Source organism: Pristis pectinata, chromosome 25 (assembly GCF_009764475.1).
Source record: "Pristis pectinata isolate sPriPec2 chromosome 25, sPriPec2.1.pri, whole genome shotgun sequence".
NCBI lineage: Eukaryota > Metazoa > Chordata > Chondrichthyes > Rhinopristiformes > Pristidae > Pristis > Pristis pectinata.
This window is the reverse complement of record NC_067429.1, coordinates 28,536,089-28,562,599: the sequence shown is the minus strand read 5'-3', so window position 1 is coordinate 28,562,599 and position 26,511 is coordinate 28,536,089. Positions and strand designations below refer to the sequence as shown.

Sequence of the window (26,511 nt, the reverse complement as noted above, 5' to 3'; positions counted from 1 at the left end):
AGACTGCAAGTCAGTGAAGGTCAGAGGGATTGAAGTGTTATAGTGCACTAATCACAATAAGTTAGCAGGGAGATGGACCCTTGACTCTGTCGCCTCACATTGGGTGTATTTATAGAGTATTTCCACACAGACATTTCTGCAAAAGACAGAGAATAAAAACAAACTTTTTATCTTGGAAGTCTTACACTTCCCAGGTGTTGAATTGCCGTGAGTTTCACTTGGTGACTCGTGATAGGAATTGGTGGGTGATAACAAACTGCTCTCTGACAGCTGTAAGCCTGCCTGTCCTGTCGCACATTGAACAGGGAATTATTGACCAACCAACCTCTATCCAAAAGCAGAAACAAAACGGCAGCTGCTAGAAATCTGAAACAAAAGCAGACGATGCTGGAAACGCACAGCAGGTCAGGCGGCATCTGTGGAGAGTGAAGCAGTTTAGTACGACATTTTGTCAGAATTGGAGGCTGATGCGAGACCTGATAGAAGCGTATAAAATTATGAGAGGCAGAGACACAGGGTAGACATTCATTTTCCCAGGGTGGAAATGTCAAATACTGGAGGACAAAGGTTTAAGGTGAGAGTGGGGCGGGGGCAAGTTTTATACCCAGAGGGCGGTAGGTGCCTGGAATGTGCTGCCAGGGGTGGTGGTGGAAGCAGATATGACAGTGATGTTTAAGAGGCATTTACCCAGAACATGAACGTGCAGGGAACGGAGGGATACGGACCGTGTGCAGGCTGATGGGATTAGTTTAATTTGGCATCATGGTCAGCACAGACAAGGTTGGCCGAAGGGCCTGTTCCTGCAGTGTACTGTTCTCCGTTCTAAACAAAATTGGAAAACAAGCGTGTTTGAAGTTGCCGGGGAGGGTGAAGAGAATGCGGAAGGATGTCTGTGGGAGGGCGGTGGCTGAGAGAGAGTGTGACACAAATTGTGGTGACGTCAGTGAGAGAGGGTGGTGAAAGGCGGCTAGCTGCAGCCGATCCGTCTGGAGGAGGCGTAAGTGGAAGGAGTAGGACGAGGGGGAAGAGGAATAACAACAGGGCTGCAACCGTGAGAGACAGAACACTGCAGCCGTGGGAAATCTGGAATAAAGGAGAATGCTTGAAATACCCAGCAGGTCAGGCAGCATCCGCAGAAAGAGAAAAACTCAGCTGATGACCTTTCATCAAAACTGGCTGGGTCTGACGGGAACTGGAGTACCCACGAGCTGTGGCAGGGAGCTTTTGGGAACCACAGAACTAAACTAACCAGCACTCAAGCTGGCTACATACCGCACACTGTGATTTACATTTGACTGAACAGAACATAGAACAACACAGGGACAGGCCCTTCGGCCCACCATGTCTGCACTGAACATGATACTGAATTAAACTCAATCTCTTCTGCTTGTACATGACCCATATCCCTCTGGTTCCCTGCGTTTTCATGTGTCTGACAGTCTCTTCAACACCACTATCATTTATACTTCCACCAGTCCCCCCAGTAGCCTGTTCGAGGCACCCACCACTCTCTGTGTAAAAGAATCAACTTGCTCCGCACAACTTTCCCCCTCTCACGTTAAACACATGCCTTCTAGTACTTGACATTTCTACCCCGGGAAAAAATGCTGTCTACCCTATTTGTGCCTTCCATTACCTTATAAACTTCCATCAGGTCTCCCCTCAGCCTTCAACAGTCCAGAGAAAATAACCCAAGTTTGGCCAACCTCTCCTCATAGCTCATACCCTCCAATCCAGGCAGCATCCTGTTGAACCTCTTCTGCACCCTTTCCAAAACCTCCACATCCTTCTTGTAATGGGGCAACCAGAATTGCACGTTGTACCTGAGCTGTACACGCTCCTGGGGGAGTATGTTCCATAGATCTGACTGCCTAACAAATCTCTTCAACATTGGTGACAAATGAACAACTTAACCTGAGGAGAAAAATCAGTGCAAGTAACACAAGCATGGTCCTCTGATGCATCTGGGCCGCACATTCCCAGAATTTCCTCTCTCAAACCCCTCTACTTTAGTTTGCTTGTTGAAACCTGTTTTCTTGACCAAGCTCTTGTACAACCTTCCTGACATTGCTGTCTTCAGCTGTGTGTTCTGTTCTCTTTTGGGATCTGACCATTACTGGTTTGCCCATCCCAAATTTTCCCTTGAATTGAATGTCTAGGTTAGCCAGTACAGAGAGAACCTGGAGTCAGCCACATTGGTGGACCAGAGTCACACCTGGACTAGACTAAGTACTGATGGCAGATTTTCTCCCCTGAAGAACATTACTTTGTATTTCTATGATAATTTGGTTGTTTTGTGCTCATCATTTCTCCCACTCACATTTTTGTGGACCTGAGTCAAGTTTGTCTGCATCCAAGACACCACACACTCCTCCCCCTGTGTCCCCTCCCCCTACTGTTCCCACCTGCCCACCTTACTTCCCTTATTTGGTTCCGTGCCCCACCTTCCTCTCCTATCAGATTCCATCATCTTCAGCCCTTGTCACCTCCACCCGTCACCTCCCAGCCTCTGTCGCTACCTCCACTCCCCCCTCCTCCATCTGCCAATCACCCCCTCCTCACCTAGATCCACCTATCGCCTGCCAGCTCTTGCCTCACCCCTCCCCCTCACCTCTTTATACCGGCCATCTCCCCTCTATCTTTCAGTCCAGATGAAGGGTCTCGACCCAAAACGTTGTCTGTCCATTTCCCTCCGCAGATGCTGCCCGACCCGCTGAGATCCTCCAGCATCTTGTTTCTTTGCTCACTTTTGTCTGCGTCCAAGACGTCATGTAAATGCAACTCAATATTGTAGGCTAGCTTTGTGTTCTTCCCACGCACAGTTGTGGCCAGCAGAATCGAACAGTGCTGAGGGAATCTGAGGTGAGTGATCTTTGGTTTATGCTCAGTGCATACATGGTCAGATGAATCAGCAGTACTCCTTCCACACTCCCAAATGATTAAAAGGCTTACTATACAGACACAAACATTTTAATGGCATTTTACACAGCAGTCAATAACTAGGAATTAAAATAAATGCTAATATATTCCAGAACCTGCTCACATTTGTTTCCAGTTTTAACCTCTCTCTGTTTCTACATCAGCACATCTGGATTTAGCAAGCGGGAGCCTCGGAAGGTCACTGGAACTGAGAATTCTCTGCTCTTCCCACCTTCAACCTGGTTGACCAAGGGAGGGGGTGCCAATTGCAGTGGTCGGACCCCAGCACAGCTCTCCCCCACCCGGGGGCAGTGCCCTCTGCCCCTGAGCCCCCAACAGGAGGGATGTGAATGGAGCACGGTTCAACCAATTACATACTGTGTTGCGCAACCTTCCTGGGTGTAGCCCAATGGTCTCCAGCGTTTGGAAAACAGATTACAAGAGACTCAGTCAAATGGGAGTGAAGTTCTGGTACCTACAATGGTGAAGTGTGGAGTTCCCAATGTATCTGCACAACGTGGTCAATCTGGGAGGAACTTGGAATAAGAAATTATTCCAGATTCCAGAGCCTTAAAGACCCATCACTCCCCTTGGTTTCTAAAGTTGGCAACCTTTGGGGAGATCAGGCTCCACAGGCTAAGAATCCTCCTCATCCTCTGTCAGATGATCAAAAACAGTGAACCGACAGTCCAGTTCTCCTGACAGGGCGGCATACTGGAGCTCAGTTCTGTCCTTGGCACAGTCAATCCCCAAACACAGCCACATCCAGCAGCAGCAATGAGATGGTGGCTGGGAATGGAGACAGTCTTGTTCCCACTCCTCCCTAAACCTGGCACCTCTGAAGCCCGGTTGGGAAATCCAAATAGGTCTGCCAAACTCAACACTTAGCAATGAGTGGGGGGACCCTCCGGTCTGTACACAAAATTAAGGGACTTCACTGTAACACGGGTGATTCAACCCATTACATCTGTGCTGTTCCCTTTGAAAGTATAATCAGATTGGCCCCACATCACTGCTCTTTCCTTAAAACCCTGCAAAATTTCCTTCATCGAAAAATATATACATCCAATTCCCCTATTGAAAATTATTATTGAATCTAGCTCCACCACCTATTGAATCTAGCTCCACCACCTATACAGATTACTTGTAAAACTAATTCTTAATGTCTGATTCATTTATCAACGATCTTAAATGTATGGAATGATCTGTCTGGCTGGCAGGCAAACAAAAAGCTCTTCACCGTATCTTAGTATATGTGATATTAATAAATCAATTACCAAATACCACCCTCCTGCCCGTGGACGACGCTTCCCTCTGTCCTGCCTAACCTTCTGTAAAGCAGAGCGTGCTAAAGTGCATTTATAAATAATAGAGGCAATATTTAGGTATCTCCAAACCTCTCAACCAGTCCTGAGTTAAGTGCTTAAGGCAATGGTTACAAAGGCTCCAAGACCTCCTGGCAAAGGAGACCAGGCTCAGTGTAGTTTCAAAGTCCAGTGCGCTGGGTAGGTGGGTTTTACAGGTGAAATTGTTGCTGCGTGTAGTTCATCACAGGACAGTGAAGCAATGCCATCACATTAAAAAAGAAATTCCCAAGCCCCTTGGTTTTGTGCTCAGCGTAACCCAATTGAAGCTGTCCAGTGTCCCCTTTCGACGAGGTCTCCTTCAATCCGCCTTGCCGCTGTAGGTTAGGTTTGTAAAGGTTGACGTTGGCCCTTTATACAGAGGGTTGTTGGCCTGAAATGAGACAGGTTCAAGAACATGGTGAGTTTTTACCTCCGTATCACAGGACTCACTGACAGAGGTGTGGCCCAGTCACGCTCCATACTGGGCACCGGTCTGACGGAACAACTGCGCTGACTTGGTGCAGGAACTGTGGTATTGCCGGTGCAAGCTGACTGACTCACTGCAGCAGCAGGACACCCTGGCTGGGCCTCAGCTACCAACAGACACTAAAGCACTGCAGATGCTGAAAAACTGAGCTAAAAACAGACCGGAAACATTAGCTCTGTTTCTCTGCTCCAGGTGCTGACTGACCTGTTGGGTGTTTCCACATTCTTTGTTTCTACTTCAGCGGCCAATGGCTGAATAGTGAGTGAAACTGTTCACAACACAAACTTCTGAAGTTCGCAATGGATGCCATAATCCTGCTGGACATTATTTCCTAAACACTAAATCAGAACAGAAAATGCTGGAGAGTGTCAGCAGGTCAGGCAGCATCTGTGGATGGAGGATCAGTGACAGCTGAAATCTCTCCACAGATGTTGTCTGACAATGAGTGTTTCCAGCATTTTCTGTTTTAATTTCAGATTTCCAGCATCTGCAGTTTTATTGATTTTCATTTCCAAAGAATTGGTTTGCTCGTGCAGTGCTCTGTCATACTGTGACAGTCCCTGCAGAACATCAAAGCAATCTTCTTTAATGTTTGGAAATGCATTGGCTTTTAACTGAAAGGCTAAGCCTCACCATCATTGTTTCATGGGCACTGTGAGCTTATGCATGATCACAGTCAGAGAGCTTGGCTTTCCCTGGTCACACAACAATGTGGATTCAGCAGGACAGCTGAGAGTATCCTCTCGCACCAGCAGGGACTGTTACACACTGGTTTCTGCAGTAGATCAGGGATGTAGAAGTTTTTATAGCAATAGAGGTTTGAGGGAAGCATGTTTTGTGTTGAACACCAACATAGATCCTGACAGGTTCTATGCAATGCATGCAATCCCTATGCAACCTGTTCTGATACAGCAACTTTACAGAACAGATCATCCTAACTGCTTTACTGCAGCATATTCTAACAAAATCTGACATAAAGCACTAAAATTCTGTGTTAAAGGGGCCTGGTTTATGGAATTCTCTAAAATGGTGCAGAGAGCTTACAGGGGGGAACTCAGGACCCAGAAAAATGTAGGCACATCCCTTACTGAATGATTGAAGTCAGGCAGTTCAAGAGGTCAGATTGGAAGGTGCAGGTATCTTGGAGGGTTGTACAGTTGGAGGTTACAACAACAGGGAAGGGTGAGGTCATGAAAGGATTTGAAAACAAGGATAAGACTTTTAAGCTTTGAAGCACTGTGTAACTGGGAATCTGTGTTGGTCAACATTCACTGAATGATGAGTGGACTGGAGTTGTTGTGAGCTACGAGATGGCAGTAGAATCAGGGAAGTGGAATACCTGGGTTCCGTAGTACATGAGCCAGATGCAGAGTAGGCAATAGTCCCGTAGTCATCTCATCCTCAGATAAAACCAACACTACGAACAGCCTGGTTCAGGTTAGGGCTGTTGTCAGGGAGGGGGTTGGAGTTTGTGGATAGAGCCCAGAGCTTGGGATCAAACACAGTCTTTATCCTCCCATTATTTATCTGGAGGATAATTTGCTCATCTGGCATTAGAAACTGGGCAACTGCCCTGGCAATTCAAAGGCACTGAAGGGATCTGGAGATCCCTCACAACCGACGAATATTTCACAATCACTACTGCACTTCTGAACTGCAGTCACTTGCAGGAACTGCGGCAGCTGAGGGGACCTGCAGAAGTTCACATTGTGCCAGACTCGGTTGTGTTGGTCATTGGAGAAGTTCTCCGTCTGCTTATGATTGAATGTTGCTCAGGCAACATGGCAGCTCCTGCACCAGTTCGCCCCAATGTTGTATCATTGCACCGTCCGCAGTGTGATGTGGCCCCAGTTAGCAGGTCTAAACCCTTCCTTACCATCTCCCATTTCGCCTTGGCCCGTTCTGCCTCAAACCTTGCAAACTCCTTGCGATCATGGACGGTGACCAGCAGCTTCCAAATCAGCAATGCAATCAGGCCCAGGAGGAGGATGGCAGCCATCAAAGGCAGGATAATGATCAGCAGGTTCAACGGGGGTGGGCATTCTGGGAAAAAAATTATACGTTATCTTCTGCAGACTCTGGATGCCTACTTCTCAGTATTTTAAGCTCAATAAAAGGTAAAGACAACCAGAGAAAGTAGTGGGCAGAAGCAAGACCAGAAAAATATCAACCGGGTGTAAAATCAAATATAACTCTAAAGTCACAGAGGCCAGTCTGAAGTAACAAAGGATCCATTAAACCATATTTACATTAGTATCTGTTATGTAAATAGTAAGATCAGTTGTAACTTCATAAAACTCTAGTTAGGCTGCAACTGGAGTATTGCAATCATTTCTGGTTACCCCATTATAGGAAGCACGTGAAAGCTTTGCAGGGGTTGCAGAAGAGGTTCACCAGGATGCTGTGTGGATTAGAGGGCATGTGCTGTAAGGAGAGGTTGGATAAATTTGGGTTGTTTTCTCTGAAGTGGTGGAGGCTGAGGGGAGACCTGATAGAAGCTTATAAGATTGTAAGAGGCATAGACAAAATAGACAGCTGGTATCTTTTTCCCAGGGTCGAGATGTCTAATACTAGAGGGCATGGATTTTAGGTGAGAGGGGGAAAGTTCAAAGGAGATGTGTGGGGCAAGTTTTTTACCCAGAGAGTGGTGGGTGCCTGGAATGTGCTGCCAGGGGTGGTGGTGGAGGCAGATACGATAGAGGCATTTAAGAGGCTCTTAGATAGGCCCATGAATGTGCAGAGAATGGAGGGATATGCACATTGTGTAGGCAGAAGGGAATAGTTTAGTTGCGCATTTAATTACCCGTTAAATTAGTTCAGCACGACATTGTGGGCTGAAGGGCCTTTTCCTGTGCTGTACTGTTCTATGTTCTTTGTGTTCTAGTTGTGAACTGCAGGCAGATGCTGCCACAAAAGATTACAGCATGGTTCAAAACAGGCCAAAGATCGTCTCTTGATATCTCTCTCTGCTGAGTACAAGTTGCAACTCTCAGGTCCAGCATTCTATGGTCCTGTATGTTTTGAATCTGTAGCACAGAAGTGAACTAATTAACTAATTCTAACTAAGATCTAAAATTAATTAAGATCTGTACTAATCTGTAGCTAATTAACCTACCAGTGAAACTTTTACAAACTCAGCCAACAGCGTTACAGACCTACAGAAACCTCAGGTTATGGACAGTCCTCGGACCCCTATGTAACCTGGGCAGTGTCTAAAATAACAATGTTAAAAAGAGCAGGTCTCCTGCTTGGAGGAAGGAGATCAAGCGGCAATTTCTGTGGTCTGGCACCGGTCAGATCCCAAGGGTGCCGGACTAGAGAGTTTCAACCTGTATTTAGAATGATGGGGGAAGAAAACAAGGAGGCAATATTGATTAAGGATGATGTTCTAAATACGAAAGGAAATACTGTTAAGCACCAGGGCTGAATTGTTTGACTGTTGCTACATTGTTGAGTGTTTGTTATATATGTATAAATGGTGTAATAGAAATAGATGGAACATTTTAAACTGGAACGTAAATGGAGTAATAGTAGGAAAAGACTTTAATTTTGTTGATATAGGCTGAGGGAAACGTTATGTTCACAGTAGGAGAAAGAGGGATTTCTGAAATGTGTACAGGACATCCTTCTCAAGCACTATGACTTCAGTCCAGCTAGGAAGGAAATAGTTCTGGTAAATAAAGTTTGCTAATTGTAGGGTGTTACAGGAACCAAGACTGGCTGCAACACAATTTGGTTTCGAGTAATTACACAATGAACTGAGAAAACATCCAAGGTATCGACCTGGAGAAGAGCTACAGCAAATGATTAAAGACATCCAGGAGAGGTAAACCAAGTTAGTAATAAAAGGGCAAGACGTTGAGGAAGAGATAGTTCAGGTACGAGCTAAACTAATTCCTTTGTGGGAAGAAGGCGGAAGCTCTAAACAAAATATAAAACAGAAAAGGGGGACTTAATGATGAATGTCTGTTAATACAATGAAAAATATAGAAAGTAGAGGTGAGAAACAAAAATTAAAATGCAGTAGAAAAGTAAAGATTATGAGAAAAGACAAGCATGCAACCTTAACTGGACCCTAAAACATTTTATGGACATGTAAAGTAGAAAGGTTAGCTATCAGGAACTTAAAAGGAAGGAGGCAGATAAAGATAGGCTAAGGGAAGAGGTTGATGCCTCAATGAGAGGACAAGTTATAGATAGGAAGATAATGGATTGAGGTGAGGAATAAAAGATTGCGGTACAGAAAAGTTGCATGCAACCTGATCCAAGTAGACTGCATTCTAGATTGTTGGAAGAAGCCAATACAGAAATAACAAAGGTATTGGGCACTGTTGTCGATTCTTCATTATATACAGGGGCAGTAGACGTGGACATCAGGGTTGCTAATGTTATACCGAAACAACAGGGAGTAGACTCAACTCTCTCCTGCCATCCTGACATGTGACCATCAAGGAGACCTGCCGCTCTGGGCACTTCTGGGACTCAACAAGATGCTGCTGGAGCTGGGCTTCAGTCTGGCTCCAATTCTTTCTTTCTTCTGCAAGAGGAGATACTCAGAAAGTAGGAATATCCCAGAATCTGTTTGGGAAAGGAAAGGCCCTTTTCAGACCTAAGCTTGGGGCAAAATCATGGGCCCACACTCTCTATTCTTGTCCCAAGTTTTCAGGTGCCCAGAGTTAGGTGGTTCAGATAGAAACAAGGTGCTTATCTCCATAGGAGACTGTCACCACAAACCTCCTACTGAGTTATGCGAAGAGACCAGAAAACCTGAGATTGTTCCAGCAGAGCCCAGAGGTCAATGAAACTCCTGGAAGGTCTCGGTGGTGTCAACCTGGTGGTGGCATGGTGGTGCCGCGGGTAGTGCAGCTGCCTTAGTGCTCCATTGACCCAGGTTTGATCCTGACCTTGGGTGCTGTCTGTGTACGGTTTGCAAATTCTCCCCATGACTGTGTGGGTTTCCTCCCATAACCCTGGTAATTGGCTACTGTAAATGACTACTTTGAGTGGGTAAGTGGCAAAAGAATCATCGGAGAGTTGATGGGGAGAACGAGGTGAAGAGGGGAAGGGCTGCAGGGGGAAAGGGTAATGGGACTGATGGGATTGCTCTGTGAGGAGCCACCACAGACCTATGGGCTGAATAGCCTCTCTGTATTCCATAATAAGTAAGTAAAGCTCCCAGTGGCAGGAAGGTCAGTAAACAGAGAATAAAAGTTGAACTTAACTGAAGAGGGAAGAAGAGGTGGTACCAAGAAAATGTATTAAGCAATGAATTGTTCATGTGCCTGGGAAAGTATTGGAATCAGATTTAACAGTAATCTTGAAACAGGAACTGGTTATATGTATATTGTCTTTATAAATAGATAGATACATGTGAAATGGCAAGAATTAGAGAATTACTGAGAAAGAGCAAGGGAGTGGTACATAGCTCTTTTTAGTTGCAGAATCATAACATCCTGAAAACTGTAAGATTTAGGGATTCTGTGATGCATCCATTTTGTATTAATTACCAACAAGACCAAGAAAATACAACTAACTAAACAGGTAAAGCACGGCAATGCAGCTCAAAGAATAATTGCTTTTCACACCTGGTTCTTGAATAACGGACAGAATGGATTTTCCATTTGTTTCTTCGTGGTAACCAAAGTGAACGATGCAGCCATTCTCGTCTTTGTAGCTACAGGTAACAGCATCCTTGGCTTTTATTTCTACCAAATGAAAAGCACAAACTAAAGTCAGACCGTGCAACTCAGAGTGAAACTGTAAGCAAACAAATCCACCTGCACAATTGCTCATTGGTCAGTGTCCCTGTACACTTGTGTTCACTTTGCCCCTGCCGAGAGCTCTGAGCCCAGTTATCAACTTAACACTGAATTTGTTAATCACATTTTTAATTTAAGGGTTAAATAAAATAAATGCAGTGTCACGAACCAGCAACAAAAGAAACACACTGAGCATGATTCAGTGTTAAAAACTATTTTATTAATCACTACTTATGATAATACGTAAAATAAAAGTAAAAATGTTAGTATGTTAGAATTCAAAAATGTTAAACCTTGAACGTTAACCCCAAAACTAAACTCGTCGTGTGTGTGTGGCGAAGTCCAAAACTCCCAGTTCAGGAATGGTTCTTAAAGTTCAGTTCCGCAAGCCATAAGGTGAAACATGAGCAAGGGCTTCTTCAACAACCACCGTTGTCTGAAGATAAGACGTAGACGTAGAGAAACATAGAGAGAGTAAATACAAACTCCAAATGTTCCACGATGGAACCCAAACGACACTCCAGTGTTTACTCGGTAGTGACTTCCTCACCCTGAAAAGCATCCGAACCGTGGTCGTCCACACACAAATACCTGTTTCCTTCTACAGGTCAGCAACAAAGTGAACTCCACCGGATTACTTCCAACTTCCATACATGGATTTCAGTGGCAGACACAGTTATTGTTTCTCATCCATCGATAGAGAAAACTAGCAGGCTGGTGTCTCTCTCCCTTCTCTCTCTCTCTCCTTCTTCTTCTTCTTCTGACTTCTTCAACAACGTCATTACGTCCTTTATTTTCTATCGACGTAAGCACACCCCACACACACAAACACACACACTCTCTATCTTAAAAGGACTTTCACTGAGTCTGTAACAGCAGTGAGATTAACCGATAGGAATAGATATAAGACCATCTATCACTGGTGCACTAAAATGTATTTTGCACATGACCTCAGTCAAAAATAGCTTTAAAACAACATTAGGATGTTTAACACCCAGAAGGAACGTTTACAGCATGTTGCACGTAGTTCCTGATGGGACCAAGGTAACTTCAGAGCAGCTGCTGAGATGTTACTGCTCACCAGTCAGAGAAGAGTATTAACCCTTAAAGACATCTTTTCCATTACGGACAGGCAGCAGGAATACATATTTTGGCTGCCTTGGAGAGAGAAATATAGAGAAATAGAGAGAGAGAAAGGGAGAAAAAGAAGAGAGGGAGAGGAGGAGAGAGAGAGGGAGAGAGGGCAAGCAAAGTCTTCATAAGTCATCATTACAGGAGCAAGGTCCTGTGTACTGGGGTTACAGGAACCCTGACAGGACCAATATAACAGGAGAGATTGGCAAGAGCTAGTTTAACTAATTTCTGCAGGAGTGAGAATCCCTGGCACTGGTTATCTGATCAATGGTCAATAGAGCAATAGTAGACAAAATTTCATGATCTCACAAGGGATGAAAAGGTGAAATACTGCTCTCCCAAATGGATACTCGTATCCAGATTCACAGGCATGTGCAAGCTTAATCCCAAACTGTTATCCATCTGCAAACTTCACCCTTTCCTGCACCACCCACCTCCTCACCCTTGACCATCTGGCCCTTCCATCCCCCGTGGTAGTTGAGGTCACAGGGAGTTAGAGATCTCAGTGAGGACAAAGAATACAGTTTCAATGTTTGCCCTTTGAACAGCATGGTTTGAGAGACGGGTTAATAAAAGCAGGTGGCACTGTGGGTAAATAAGAACTTTTGTTTTTCCAGACCACTCAGATTGAGAATCTTCCTGCAGATGAATTTTGAATTTTGCACTGTAGTTAATTGGTAATTGGTTTATTATTGTCACATGTACCAAGATACAGTGAAAAGCTATAGTGGAGGAAGTTTAGCACTGGAGAAAAAATTCCAGGGAGAAGGAAGTTGTTGTTGAAAAATTAGGAATGGATTTCCCAATTGGCACTTTGGCACTGGAAATGTCTGGAAAATCTCTCCACTCTGGATTAGCCTGAATTTGAGGACACAACATTATTTTTTGTTTGGAACCATCCAAATGAATTTCCAGTCCTGGTGTGTTGGCATGGACCATGACCAGGAAGGAACAAGAGACAGTTTGACCCCTTGAACTGCTCCACCAGTTACAACATCGTGGCTGATCCAGTCTTGGTCTCAGCACCGCTGTTCACCCTCTTCCCGTGCCCCTTGACTCAAATGCCTATCTCCACATTGAATATATTCAATGATTCCATCTCCACATCTCTCTGGGGTAGAGAATTCTGAAGATTCATAATGAGAAGAGAAATTCCTTCATCTCTGCCTGAAATGGACAATCCCTTATTCTGAAACTACACCCCTTTTTTTAGATACCTCTACTAGGGGAAACATCCTATTAGTACCCACTGTGTCAATCCCACTCAGAATCATATATTTTCAATATCATCTCTCATTCTTCTAAACTTCAAAGAGTATGGGCCTGAGCTACACAACAGCTATTCACATCAACCTCCTTATCCCAGGGATCAACCTGGTGAACCTTCACTGCGCTGTGTTCAAGTGCCCCATCCAGTTTTGGGCTTGGCTTGATTTCCACCTGGAAAATCATCCAGGGAAAATGACTTTGCATTGTGTAGGACCACAGCACCGTGCAGTCCAACTTACAGGCATGTTATTTATGGCTTGGGTGCTCAGCCTTTGTCCTTGGAGGGAGACTTTCAGGGTGGGGTTTGCAGATCACGGGCTGGAATTGTTGTGGTGTACGTGAACATGTAATGTGGTGCGGACAGATTATCGGGGCAGTAATGTCAGCAGTTGTAAACTGCTCACCTGCCCTCACCAATGCAGCATCCCACTGTGTATTTGAGCCTTTAAGGACACCGAGGCCAGTTTTAACTGGAACGTTAAGGACTTCTTCGTGTTAGTTAAAGGGGTCCAATACTAAACCTGCCTGAAAGTCTGAGCCTCCGACTTCCTCCAGTTGGGGTGCCTTCTTTAAGTACCCATCATTACTGATCACTCCCCCTCACTCCCAATGTCCTCAGCTCTCCTGACCCTCATCCCCTCACCCTCTCCCATAAAAACCCTTCCATTTGTCTAATTGATGCAACCCATTCATCTGCCTGACCCCTGCTCTTTCATTGACCCAATTTTCTCTCCCACTGACACCTCTGGGTGACCCCGCCCCAATTCACTTTCTCCGCAATTGCTGGAGACCTGAGGGGAAATTCTAATAGGCACAACCCCTTGGGACTTATGTGTGGTGAAATATCAGAAGCCTTTCAGCAAGCACGGGCTAGTTAGAGTGTCCTCGATTTGTACAATAACATTGCCAGGGACTCATTGAATGTAATATAGTTAGCCTGTTAACATGGTGAACTATTTCTTTGCAAAGTGATGTACTGCATTAACTACACTAATACACCAAACTCATTGAATGCAATGAAATGTAGATGTTGAATGAAATGCATTAATCCTGTTGAACATAATCTACTGTATCTATTCAATGCAGTGTGCTGTTTCCATTGAAAGTAGCATTGAACTCTTTGAACGTGATTGGACAAGGTTTATTAAACACTGAAAAAGGTGTTTTTAATCCAATTAACTTCAACCCCCAAGAGCGCTGTTACATTAATAAGTGTTGGCAGACTGACGAGGCCAATGGGAGGAAGGGTGGTGCTGGTGTGGGTGAATGGGTATTGTTGCAGTTATCAAGCTCAATAAATTCCTGACAGAGACAGAGAAAGTGCCAAGTGAAAACAGGTTGTATACTGGACTCTCTAACCAATTAATTTGATTATTTTATCACGGTTCACCTCTGAAATATACTTGCAACAACAAATGATTTTCCTTGCCTTCTTGAAAATCTGTTGTTTTAATTCCCCAGTGTTTTCCCATTGCCCACCCGACACACACAACACACACACCAGAGAACACTGTGCCCAAGGAGAGCAGTTACCAGGCAAAACCACGTGCCCAGAGAGAGGTGTCATTGGGTAAAATTGTGCCTGGGAGAAGGTTATTAAGTACGTTCAATGCTGGATACACCCAGCAGTCCAAACAGCATCTGCGGAGAGGGAAACTGAATCAATGTTTCAGGTCGACAACCCTTCCTCAGAACTGGGAACGAGAGGAAACAAGTTACAGTAAAGTTCTGATAATCTGGCACACTTGGGACTTTGGTGGTGACAGACTGGCAGATTTTCCACACTACTTGATGTTGTTTCTATTAATATCCCTACACATTTTTAAATTCACTTTTTTTAAGATCTTACACAATACTGTATTAAATTTCCTAGTAAACCCTTTACGCTTAAAGGGAGTGCAGGAATCAGGACACTGGTCAGTTTAAAGAGGAAAGAAGGCCCCGGTGAGTGGGAAGGGAATGTGGGAACCACGATCCTGGTGTTTCGGAAGAGATCCCGGGAACTGGGCCCCGGTGAGTGGAAGGGAAACATTATCTGATGAGCCAGGTGCTCAACCATTAGGATTTCCAAATGGTTGGATAACGGATTATTGGAATTGCAGATAGGGTGGGTAGATGTGGCCAAAACTAAGAAAGTCTCTCTGATAGGTTGAGGCCAGGGTTGCCTGGGTAGAGCTAATTCCATCCCAGTCCTACTCTGAGCTTTCTCTCTATGTTCTCCTGCACTGCTATAGTGAGGCTCAGTGTGAAATTGAGGAACAGAACCTTGTCTTCTGTCTGAATATGTTACAGTCTTCTGGACTCACTATTGAATTCTACAAATTCAGGTAACTTGCTTTCTTTACCTGCTTCAGAATGTGCTACCTTGGCTCAGTTTGCCTCCTGCTGCTCGCAGCTTGACCTGCCATGGATGTCCTACAGCCCTGCATTTCACAACTTTTATGTTCCTTTGTTTGTGTCCTCAGTCTCTGACTGCTTCCACTTCATAGCTTTTACATTCCTGGGTTTGGATTCCCTGTCTCTAACTGCTCCTCATTAACTCATCAATGGGATAACCTCATTTATGACTTATTTCCATGTCTACCCCTGATCTCACCCTACCAGAGGTATTACCCTAGTCTGATCCATCCCTTCCCTCACCCTCTCTGTAACCTAAATCCAACTCGTTTTCTCTCTTTCCCAGTTCCGATGAAAGGTCTTCAACCTGAAAAGTTAACCCTATTTCTCTCTCCACAGACGCTGCCTGACCTGCTGAGTGATTTACAGCACATTTTGTCCTTATTTCAGATTTGAAATATCTACAATTTTTTGCCTTTTTATTCCCAGGGACAAAGTATGTGGACAGCACGCTGGTGAGGGAGAGGAATTACTGGATAGCATTCCATCCAGGGGTGGTTAACAGAGCTGCAGCCACACAGCTCCAGTGACCCAGGTTCAATCCTGACCTCAGGTCCCGTCTGCGTGGAGTTTGCATGTTTTCTCTGTGATCTTATGGGTTTCTTCAATGTGGCCCATTCTGGTTGCCTCCCACATCCCAAAAAAGTGCTGGTTGATAGGTTAGTTGGCCCTGGTGTGTAGGTGAGAGGTAGAATCTAGGGGGCATCCATGATGGGAATGTGGGGAGAATAAAATGGGTTAGCGTGGGATTTGTGTAAAATTGGGCGGTTGAGGATTGACATGGGTGGTGGGTTGAAGTTTCTCTTTCCCTCTCTGACTCTGGGACATATATTTGGGTAATAAAGTTTCTGCATTGTTCACAGAGAATTATATATCCAGAGCAAATCAGGTTATACATCTGCAGGCTGACTGCTTTCAGAACATTTTCGGTTGTGTAGGTTTTGTTTGATGAATGGAGATAGATCTGGCTGGGGCAAGCGGGAACCTGACACCAGGTACATCCTACACCTCTCCCGACCAGCACGCGGCAGGGCTGAAACTCTGCACACTCACCCAACGTCTCCACGAATCGGATCTCGTCTCGGCACACCTTCTCACACTTGTCCTCTTCCTTCAGCTCTCCTGTGTTAAAAACCTTGCACTCCACACAGCCTCTGTGAGGGGAGGGAGGAGAGGGATCACAGAAAAACACATGCTTTACACTTCTAAACAAAAGAACAGGCTGAGTTTTAAGCCTATTCACAGATTCTTTCCTTTGGTCCTCGCTGGTTCTGGCTGTGATTGGGTGCAGATATTGAGCACAAGAAACATGGTGCCTGCAGGGTGCCTGGATATTCATTACCACATGAACTGGTTTTAACAGATAAGTTCCTTCACTTTATGTGTTTGGTCTGCATTTACATAGCGTTCCTTACACCTGAGGATGTGCCAGAGCAGGTTACAGCCAGTGGAGTGCAGCTGCTATTGTCAGGCAGGGAAGATGGCAGCTGGCTTGTGCACAGCAAGCTCCCACAAACAGGGGAGGGAGGGGAAGGGAAGGAGGGAAAGAGAGGGAGGGAAGGAGAGGGAGGGAAGGATGGGGTGGGGAGGAGGGTGAGGGCAGGGAGGAGTGGGTGGGGATGGGAGGGGACAGGTGAGGAGGGGAGGAAGAAGGGGCAGGAAGGAGGGGGTGGGGAGGAGGGGAGGGAGAGGGTGGGGGGACTGGGCGGAGAGGAGGGAGAGGGCGGGTGGGGAGTGGACAGGGAGGGAGGAAAGGGTGATCGGGGAGGGGGAGAGGGCGGACGGGGAGGAAGGAGGGTGGGGAGGGGGGAGAGGGTGGGCGGGGAGTGGGCGGGGAGGGGGTGGGTGGTGAGGTGGGTGGCACTGGGAAGACTTACTTTTTGAAGTTGCAGGCATCGGGACAGGTGGGACACTTCTCACACTGGTCGCCGTACGCCCCTCCTGTACACACGCACTTCCCGCATTTACACTCGCCTCGGGCGTGACACATGGGCCCCACGGGGGGCATGCAGTCATCTGTGCTGGTGCTGCAGTTGCAGTAACTGTCAGTCCAGCCGGGAAAGCAGCTGCACTCTCCACACTGGCATCGGCCGTTCCCTGTGTGAATGGAAGGCAGCAGTGAGACTCAGTAACATCCACCCGTGTGCACAGCTCATTTGCACTCCCTCAAACCCTCCCTGCACGGTAGTGTAGCGGTTAGCGTAACACTATTACAGCGTCAGTGACCCGGGTTCAAATCCAGCCGCTGTCCGTAAGGAGTTTGAACGTTCTCCCCGTGTTCGCGTGGGTTTTCTCCGGGTGCACCGGTTTCCTCCCACATTCCAAAGATGTACGGGTTAGGAAGTTGTGGACGTGCTATGTTGGCGCTGGAAGCGTGGCGACACTTGTGGGCTGCCCCCAGAACACTCTACGCAAAAGAAGCATTTCACTGTGTGTTTTGATGTACATGTGACTAATAAAGAAATCTTATCAAACTTGCCCCCTCCTCACTGCCTGCCCTCAACCCTTTTCATCCCCTTAACCTCACTCCCGTCTTTCAACCCTCACCCTCACTCCCTGCCCTCACCTCTCCTTCTCACTCCCTTCTTTGACCCCTCGTCATTTGACCCTGCCCTCCCTCTCTGCTTTTACCTCACTTTCACTCCTGCCTCCAGCTGAAGTTTTGAAATGTCTTGCTGATATAAGTATAAAGTCAAGGGTTATTTTTAGTTTGGATATATAGTTCCACAGAAATTGGATCATGTGGTGCCTTTTCATGAGATGTTAACTGCATAAATTCACTTTAGCCTGCAGTAGGTCACACAAGCCATCAACTCTGGGAGAACCCGTCCTAACTGTGGACTGGGACTGGGGTTCCATGCACGATCCATGTTAGTACACCTGAGCTTTTCCCAGCATTGGTTGTGCCCCTACAGATAATGAAGGGGCCTTTCTTTCTCCCCTCCTCACCTGTTCCTACCGTCTCCTCCCTGCCCTCACCCTCCTCCCCACCCTCACCCTCCTCCCTGCCCTCACCCTCCTCCCCACCCGCTCCGCCCCACCCTCACCCTCCTCCCCACCCGCTCCGCCCCATCCCCTCCTTTCTCCCCAGCCCGTTTTTCCCACCCTCCCCTTCCCTCCTCCCCTTCCCCTCCCTCCCCTGTTTGTGGGAGCTTGCTGTGCACAAGCCAGCTGCCATCTTTCCTGCCTGACAATAGTAGCTGCACTTCATTGTCTTCACTTAATGTCCATTTCTGCTTGGAGCAGAAATGACCGATGCTTCCTCGTTGTTGAGAGGGACACCTGGCTGAGATTGGGAGACCTGACTGGGCATCTCCTCAAACTGCAGGCTGCTGACACATCAGGTCCACAGACTGTGCTGCAAGAAACAGTGTGTACTTTCTCTGGGATTTAGCTGCTGAGATACTCAGTCAATGGGTGCCCATAGTGATACCACTTGTACTGCCCAGTACTGGAGATGTCAATACAAATAGAAAACTAGTGGTAAGGAATGGGAAATTCAACTAAATAACTAATAGATTCTCTAAGCTGGACAGGGAAGGAGTCACGAACTACAGGCAGTCGGAGACTTCAAACAGAACATTGGAGATCCTTTGAAGAAGTTGCCTATAGCAGCGTATCCTATGTACTTTAACAATAAAGATTGAAATGCAAAGTCAGTAGCACCTGAAGATATTCTGTAAACAATGTCACCCGGAGCGTGTTTTGTTCCATAATATCTGTCAGACATTCCAAACTACTGCAAGATGAATGATTGGAGATCATCCTAGCGAGTGAATGAGATGGGACTCAAGAGAGGGCAAGGGCCAACATTCCTAAAAAAGTGTCCTGCAGAATCAGTCACTCCCCATAAGGATCATCAACGAGTGAGTCAATCCAGTGTGGATAAATTTAAATGTGTTTTGGAACACTCTGTCTCTTTATGATAAGTGCCTTGTAACACACAAATTAAATATTGCCTTTGATGGAAATCTGCGATAAAGACAGGAAATACTGGAAATAGCAAATTACACAGTCTCTGTGGCAATAGAAACAGTTAAGATTTCAAGTCGTTGACCCAAAACATCAACTCACTCTCTCCTCAGAAGTTTCATGATCTGCCAAGTACTTCCAGATTTTCTGTTTTTATTTTAGTTCAGTGCAACTGTTTTAATTGTTAAATAAAGTGTTCTGTGGAAATTCCCTCACCAGTATGGTGTATTGTTGAATCTGTAGAAAATTCCCATAAATAAACTGGATCATTTTCATTTTGCTAACACCCCCCACCATCAAACCCTTGCCCTGATCCCTAACCCTCAATTCCTGCTCCCACCCCCCCCCCCACACATACCCCGAGACCCTTTCCACCCATGGACTGGGCAAAGACCTCCACTGGAGGCCCATGAAACTGAGAACTGGAAATCAGGCACAGAAGCCTGACCTTCAGACAACGTAGACTTTGAGATGAATAGAATGAGAAAGAAACTAGGTTAAAGGGAGAAGAAACAAAGGAGAAAAAAGGGAGAAATAGAGACAAAGAGGGATAGAAGGAATAACAAAGTAAGAAAACAAACGTGACATGAGCAAAGGAGTGTGAGAAAACGAAAGAGAGAGAACATAGTGAAGAGTAGATGATAAGAGACCAAGGCCCATCCAATTCACCTTCTACCTTGCTGGCACTTCCATTATACAAGTATAATGCTGGCACTGACTAATCAGTCCAATTAATCTTTGTTAATTAGTGACATTGGACCTAGACTTGAGAATGGTAGTGCAAAGCTTTAGGGATGATGGATCCCGTGACACTTGTTCCTCTTCAGCAAGCTACAACTATGACACAACAAATTACACATAGAACATTACAGCACAGTACAGGCCCTTCGGCCCACGATGTTGTGCCGACATTTTATCCTGCTCTAATATCTATCTAGCCCTTCCCTCCCACATAGCTCCCCATTTCTCTATCATTCATGTGTCTAAGAGCCTCTTAAATGTCCCTAATATATCTGCCCCCCACAACCTCTGCCAGCAGTGCGTTCCACACACCCACCACTCTCTGTGTAAAAAACTTACCTCTGATATCCCCCCTATACCTTCCTCCAATCACTTTAAAATTATACCCCCTCGTGTTAGCCATTTTCACCCTGGGAAAAAGTCTCTGTCTACTCGATCTATGCCTCTTATCATCTTGTAAATCTCTATCAAGTCCCCTCTCATCCTCCTTCTCTCCAAAGAGAAAAGCCCGAGCTCGCTCAACCTATCCTCATAAGACATGCTCTCCAATCCAGGCAACATCCTGGTAAATCTCCTCTGCACCCTCTCTGAAGCTTCCACAATTTTCCTACAATGATGCAATGTATTACTTGTATACAAGATGTTATCTTCAAACCAACATTCACCTAATGAAAAAGGAATAATAAGAGAGAATGAGGGTCCATTAGGTGAAGTGCTTCAGCACACTTGAGTGAATGATTAATCTTTCCTTCTGCATATGGATGGATAAGTTCAGTGAGCCTCTGCACCTCTTATCATCCATGTGCTCACATGGCACCAGATAACCCCGGGGGCTGCTGCTTCCAACCCACGGATGTGGTTGGAAATGGTGAGGAGGAGAAGGAATTGTTTTAATCATGGAATCTGGGTAATCCAAAACTCTTGCGTCACCTTGTTGTGACTAACTTCCTTGACTTTAATTAAGCAGGGTGTGCCTTCTCAGGGAGGAAGTGTGCACTCTTGATTGGGTATACAGAAACCCTACTGGTAAACACAGAGATGGGTTTAGCCACATTAGGCAGCTGGGCTGATCAACATTACGTGGTGTTCCAGACCCACCGTATTCTCCTTTTCCCCTTGTGCTAGCCATTTTTGCCCTGGGAAAAAGTGTCTGACTGTCCACTTGATCTATGCCTCTTATTGTCTTGTAGACCCTTATCAAGTCACCCGTCATCTTCCTTCTCTCCAAAGAGAAAAGCCCTAGTTCGCTCAACCTATCCTCATAAGACATGCTCTCCAATCCAGGCAGCATCCTGATAAATCTCCTGTGCACCCTCTCTCAAGCTTCCACATCCTTCCTATATTGAGGTGATATATTACTTGTATACAAGATGTTATCTTCAAAACAACATTCACCTAAAGAAATCTTCCTTTTAGTTATTCCTGTGAAACTGTTTTCCTTCCCAGTTCCACTGAAGATTTGCTACCTCAAACCAAACTTCCCTCTCTTTCTCTCTCTTCAGAATCTGCTTGAGTTGCTGTGGGCAACCAGAGAGTTGTATTTTGGAATTGCTGAGATTGAGATTGTGGCTTTGAATGTTCTGAAAACTGTTGGTGTTGCTTGACAGTTGGAGAACCACGGCAGTTTCATGCTATCTGGTTTGGATTTTTCAACCAAAAGAAAGCTTTTAGTAAATTCTCATTTTTTACTGGAAGTTGCAAGACTGCAGGACAATACAGCCTGGCTGCGTACAAGCCTGGTTTGCTTTCTCTTGAGAAGGCATAGAAGGATACAGTCCTACTGCGGGTAAATGGGATTAGTGCAGACGGACAAGAAGGTCAGCATGGATCTGGTGGGCTGAAGGGCCTGTTTCTGTGCTGTACAGCTCTAACTCCATAGAAGATGGAAACGTGGTCCAATTGAAGTACTTAAATGATAAAGCAGTAGATAAAGAGGAATATTTCTTCCTTTTATGGGAGCTCATATAAAGGCACATAATCTTAATATTCAGGAGAGAAATCAAATAGAACTTTTTTTCTCAGAAAGGGTCGTGGAAATTTGGAACGCTCTCCCCAAGTAACCATGGATGCCTGGGTTACTGAGATTTATAGGTCTGAGACTACTAGAAATTTTTAGCCCAAGGGATGTGTCATAAAGGAAGGGCATTCAGAAATACTGATCTGCAATAATCTGACCGGCTCAAGGGAATGAAAGGTGCTCTTCTATAGGCTTGTATGCGACAAGTAACCCTTGAACCATATCACAGATTACCAGTGGGTGGGAGGGGTACGAACATACAAGTGAGGAGCAGTAGGAGCCCCTCAACTTCTCCAGCCTGCTTCACCATTCAATAAGCTCATGGCCGTACCTCTGGCACGTCCTAACTCATAAAACATTTTGTCACCTCTCGCTGTAAAAATTACACACAGTCTGAAAGGGATGTTAAACTAGAGCTAAAAGTGGGTCTGAGACTAGGCTATAATACTGGTAATATTCTCCAACTCACTCTCACTGTTAGGGAGACCCTTCCCGGCAGGGCTGTAGCCCATGATGTTAGGGAGGACATGTAGCACATTCAGCCCCACCGGACTACGGTGGTGGCCTTGTCTGATGCCAGCTTCCATCCTCCAGCCTCCTCCCACCCCACCTGCATGGACTTCTTTCTCCCTCCATGTGTTCATCCACTCTCCCCTTCTCTTAGAGTGGTCGGTATTCTGAATCACTGTTTATCTAAATGTAGGGCTCCTCCCTCCTTACAGTTAAACCGAAGGGAAGAAAACAGAGAGTAAGAAAGTTGTCAAAATACAGCTGAAGGATATTTTCTGCTTCAGGGTTGAGTCAAAACCCAACGAGCTGTCTGCAGCCCTCATATTCCAATAATTAAGTCCAGCAGTGGCTCCATTCTGTGCAATGGACACCCGCCCTATTGATTCATGTGAGAGGTTTGGATAACCTCACAAAAGGATAACGCTCACGGGCCGTCCAGTCCAGTGGTCTGCCAGGTCCAAGTCACCTGGCCCAATGTGAGCTCCCAGCTCCCACAGAGTGAATGAAGTCTGGCAGTGCCCAGTAGATACATTGTGCAGGAAGAAGAAAACTCAAACTGATGGGCCCCCTTCAGGATGTCATAATGACAAAATGTCTGCCACTGATCAGGACGTCAACCATTGCCCCATAATTCAATCATCAGTACATCCTCAGTCAACATGGAGCAGACATACCTTTTCTCTTTTAAGGGGTACATACCAATTACTCTTAAAGTCCAAGTTGTGCAGGATGGAAACAGGCCATTTGGCCCACTGAGAACACATCAACTATCAATCACCCAATTCCCATTTTATTGTCTCCACATTCCCATCGACTCCCCCAAGATTCTCCTGTTTGCCTACACACTAGGAATAATGTACAGTGGCCAATTAACCTACCAACCTGGGATGTGGGAGGAAACCGGCGCACATAGGGAAACCCACAGGGTCACAGGGAGAATGTGAAAACTCCATACAGACAACACTGAGAGTTCAGGGTTGAACCTGGGTCTCCGAAGCTGTGAGGCAGCAGTTCCACTGGCTGCACCATTGCCACTGCCTCCTGATGAAGTCAAGGACTTGGGGTCCACCCACACATGGGAATATGCTTCCTACTGTTTGCCAATTCCTATCCATTTGACTGCTACCTTCCATCTTACAGCTGTAATTACTGTGTACAGAGTAATTGGTATGTACCCCTTAAAAGAGAAGAGGTATGTCTGCTCCATGTTGACTGAGGATGTACTGATGATTGAATTATGGGGCAATGGTTGACGTCCTGATCAGTGGCAGACATTTTGTCATTATGACATCCTCAAGGGGGCCCATCAGTCTTGAGTTTTCTTCTTCCTGCACAATGTATCTACTGGGCACTGCCAGACCTCATTCACTCTGTGGGAGCTGGGAGCTCACATTGGGCCAGGTGACTTGGACCTGGCAGACCCCTGGACTGGGCTGCCCATCAGTGTTGTCTTTTTCTGAGGTTATCCAAACCTCTCACATGAATCAATAGAGCGGATGTCCATTGCAGAGAATGGAGCCACTGCTGGATAATTATTGGAATATGAGGGCTGCAGACAGCTCCAACTGAAACTCGTTGGGTTTTGACTCAACCCCGAAGCAGAAAACATCCTTCAGCTGTATTTTGACAACTTTCTTACTCTACGTTCTGTTCTCTTCCTTTCGATTTAGCTGTAAGACGGGCAAATGGATGGGCAAGACTCCCAGTCTGCCTCTCTAGCACTCTCAGTTTGTGGATCAGTTATAAACAGTCTGGTGTAGCGGCAGGATTTGTAGGATGTGACTTGTTTCTGAGTTCCAATTGTCACACTGACCCCAGCAACATCAAGTTGTGTCTCAGCAAAGTAGATTAGCCCTGGGTAAAATGTTCTGCACATGAGTCGCTGTGTAAATAATTGGAGTGGGCATGAACCGAAAGCCTTCTGCCCTGCCCCCAGTGCTGTCCACTAATAGACTTCTCATGGTGTCCAACTGGGAGCACAGACTCCAGCATACTTCCCGCCTTCAATGGGAGGCTTGCATGTTAAATGTGTTCTTGGTTAAACGTGGAGCGAGCACAGCAACCCCATTCAAATGAATGGAAGAAATCAGCTCCCAGGAGCAAGGTTATATTTTTATTACTTATTAGCTCGTTTCAACATTTTTTATGTTTTTAGTGCTTTAAATGTTAAGAAAATGTTAAAATATTTTTAGTAACATCTATAATTTTTTTTTAGCAGTTACTGAACACTCGTGAATTTTAGAGGCCGTCACCGTTCATAAACATTCACTGCCCCGACCACACGGACATCTGGTGAGCCCAGGGATGGGGCCTCACTGGCTTGTCAAGGCTTTCTGTGAGTGTAGCAGGCTACCTGAGCTGAGACAGTCCTCGCACTACACTGGGTCATGTCCCAGTGCTTGGAGTTGTGTTTGCCGTGGGACACTGCACTGGGAACCACGATGGGAGAAATGGTGATGTCCAGGAGAAGGTGGTCAGTGATTTCAGGGCAACAGATGACCTCCTCCATATTTCTGGATGCTTTTCAGGTGGATTTTAGATGTGGATTTTGATAGAGAATTGTTCTCTAAACATGCTTTCCTCTTGGAACTTAAGGACTTGGGGGGAAAATAATATTTCAAAATGAGATCCCTAACCCAGAATGTATAAAATCTGAGAACTTAGCCAAGTAATTAATGAAATCTTTTTCTGTTGGCTCTACAGTTTTACTCAATCTCCCAGACTGGTGAGTGAGGCAGTGGGGGAAGGAATAACTCCAGTCTCAACAAGCCAAAGGAACTTAAGGAACTGACTACCTCATCTCTGCATTGCCGAGATGTTTTCTGAAACCATGAGCTATGGGATCTGATCTGTGGTGTATAATGACTCCAGAATCCTGGACCTTGATGAGCATTATGAAACACTAATTGTCTGCGACTGCTAATTAAAGCTATTTCACATGGAGGGGAAACCAATGTGTTGCACACGGTCCCAGCATGAAGCAACGGCAAACATTCCATTCGGAGCACAGCAGGAAGCACAGCTGTGCAATGCCCAGATATAACGTTCCATTAGTGGTTTTCCCACACAGTCTGACACAGCATTTTGCTGCATTCTGATATCTGGGGCAGGTTTAGTGAACCTATTATAGGTTGCTACCTATTGAGACAAGAGTGAAATATTTCCGGCTGGGACTATATTTTCCCCATGGACCACTTGTTTTTTGAATGAAAACTGGAACATATCAATGAATAGAAAGTAATTTCATTGTACAATAAAAGGCATTTACTGAGTTTGGTCTGGTACATTGCCGTGGTAATTCAGCAGTGGGTTGTTTAAGGCTACAACAGGATCTGGATCAACTGGGAAAGTGGGCAAAGGAATGGCAGTTGTAATTTAATTTGGACAAGTGTGAAATAATACATTTTGGGAAGTTAAACCAGGCAGGACATACATAGTGAATGACAGGGCCTTGAGGAGAGTTGTAGAACAGAGAGACCCAGGGATGCAAGTACATAGTTCCCTGAAAGTGGCGACACAGGTAGACAAGGTGGTGAAGAAGGCGTACATCGGCTTAAGCACTGAGCACAGGAGTTGGGACGTCATGTTATAGCTGTACAAGACATTGGTGAGATCGCACCTGGAATATTGGTACAGTTCTGGTCGCCATGCTACAGGAAGCATGTGATTAAACCGGAAAGTGTACAAATCAGATTTACAAGGATGTCACCAGGACTGGAGGGCTTGAGTTATAAGGAGAGACTGGACAGGCTGGGACTATTTTCCCTGGATTGAAGGAGGCTGAGGGGTGACCTCATGGAGTTCTATAAAATCATGAGGGGCAGAGATAAGGTGGACGGTCACAGTCTTTTCCCAGAAAAGGGGAGTTTAAAACTAGAGGGCATTGTTTTAAGATGAGAGAGGAAAAGATTTATAGGGGACCCGAGAGGCAAGTTTTTCACACAGAGGGTGGTCGGTATA

At 45.6% G+C, this 26,511-nt stretch overlaps 1 protein-coding gene across 1 annotated transcript in view; it reads right to left on the bottom strand.

The window, feature by feature from the left end:
- Nucleotides 1-2,584: 2,584 nt before the first annotated feature.
- LOC127582882 (integrin beta-3-like) overlaps nucleotides 2,585-26,511 on the bottom strand; it is a 71,396-nt gene continuing 47,469 nt past the window's right edge. The window contains exons 11-15 of the mRNA XM_052038508.1: nucleotides 17,189-17,408; nucleotides 16,365-16,465; nucleotides 10,338-10,457; nucleotides 6,629-6,795; nucleotides 2,585-4,656 (exon numbers count right to left, since the gene is read on the bottom strand). Of these exons, the coding sequence (XP_051894468.1) occupies nucleotides 4,585-4,656; nucleotides 6,629-6,795; nucleotides 10,338-10,457; nucleotides 16,365-16,465; nucleotides 17,189-17,408 (680 nt within the window). The 3' untranslated portion in view covers nucleotides 2,585-4,584. The remainder of the gene's footprint in view (nucleotides 4,657-6,628; nucleotides 6,796-10,337; nucleotides 10,458-16,364; nucleotides 16,466-17,188; nucleotides 17,409-26,511) is intronic.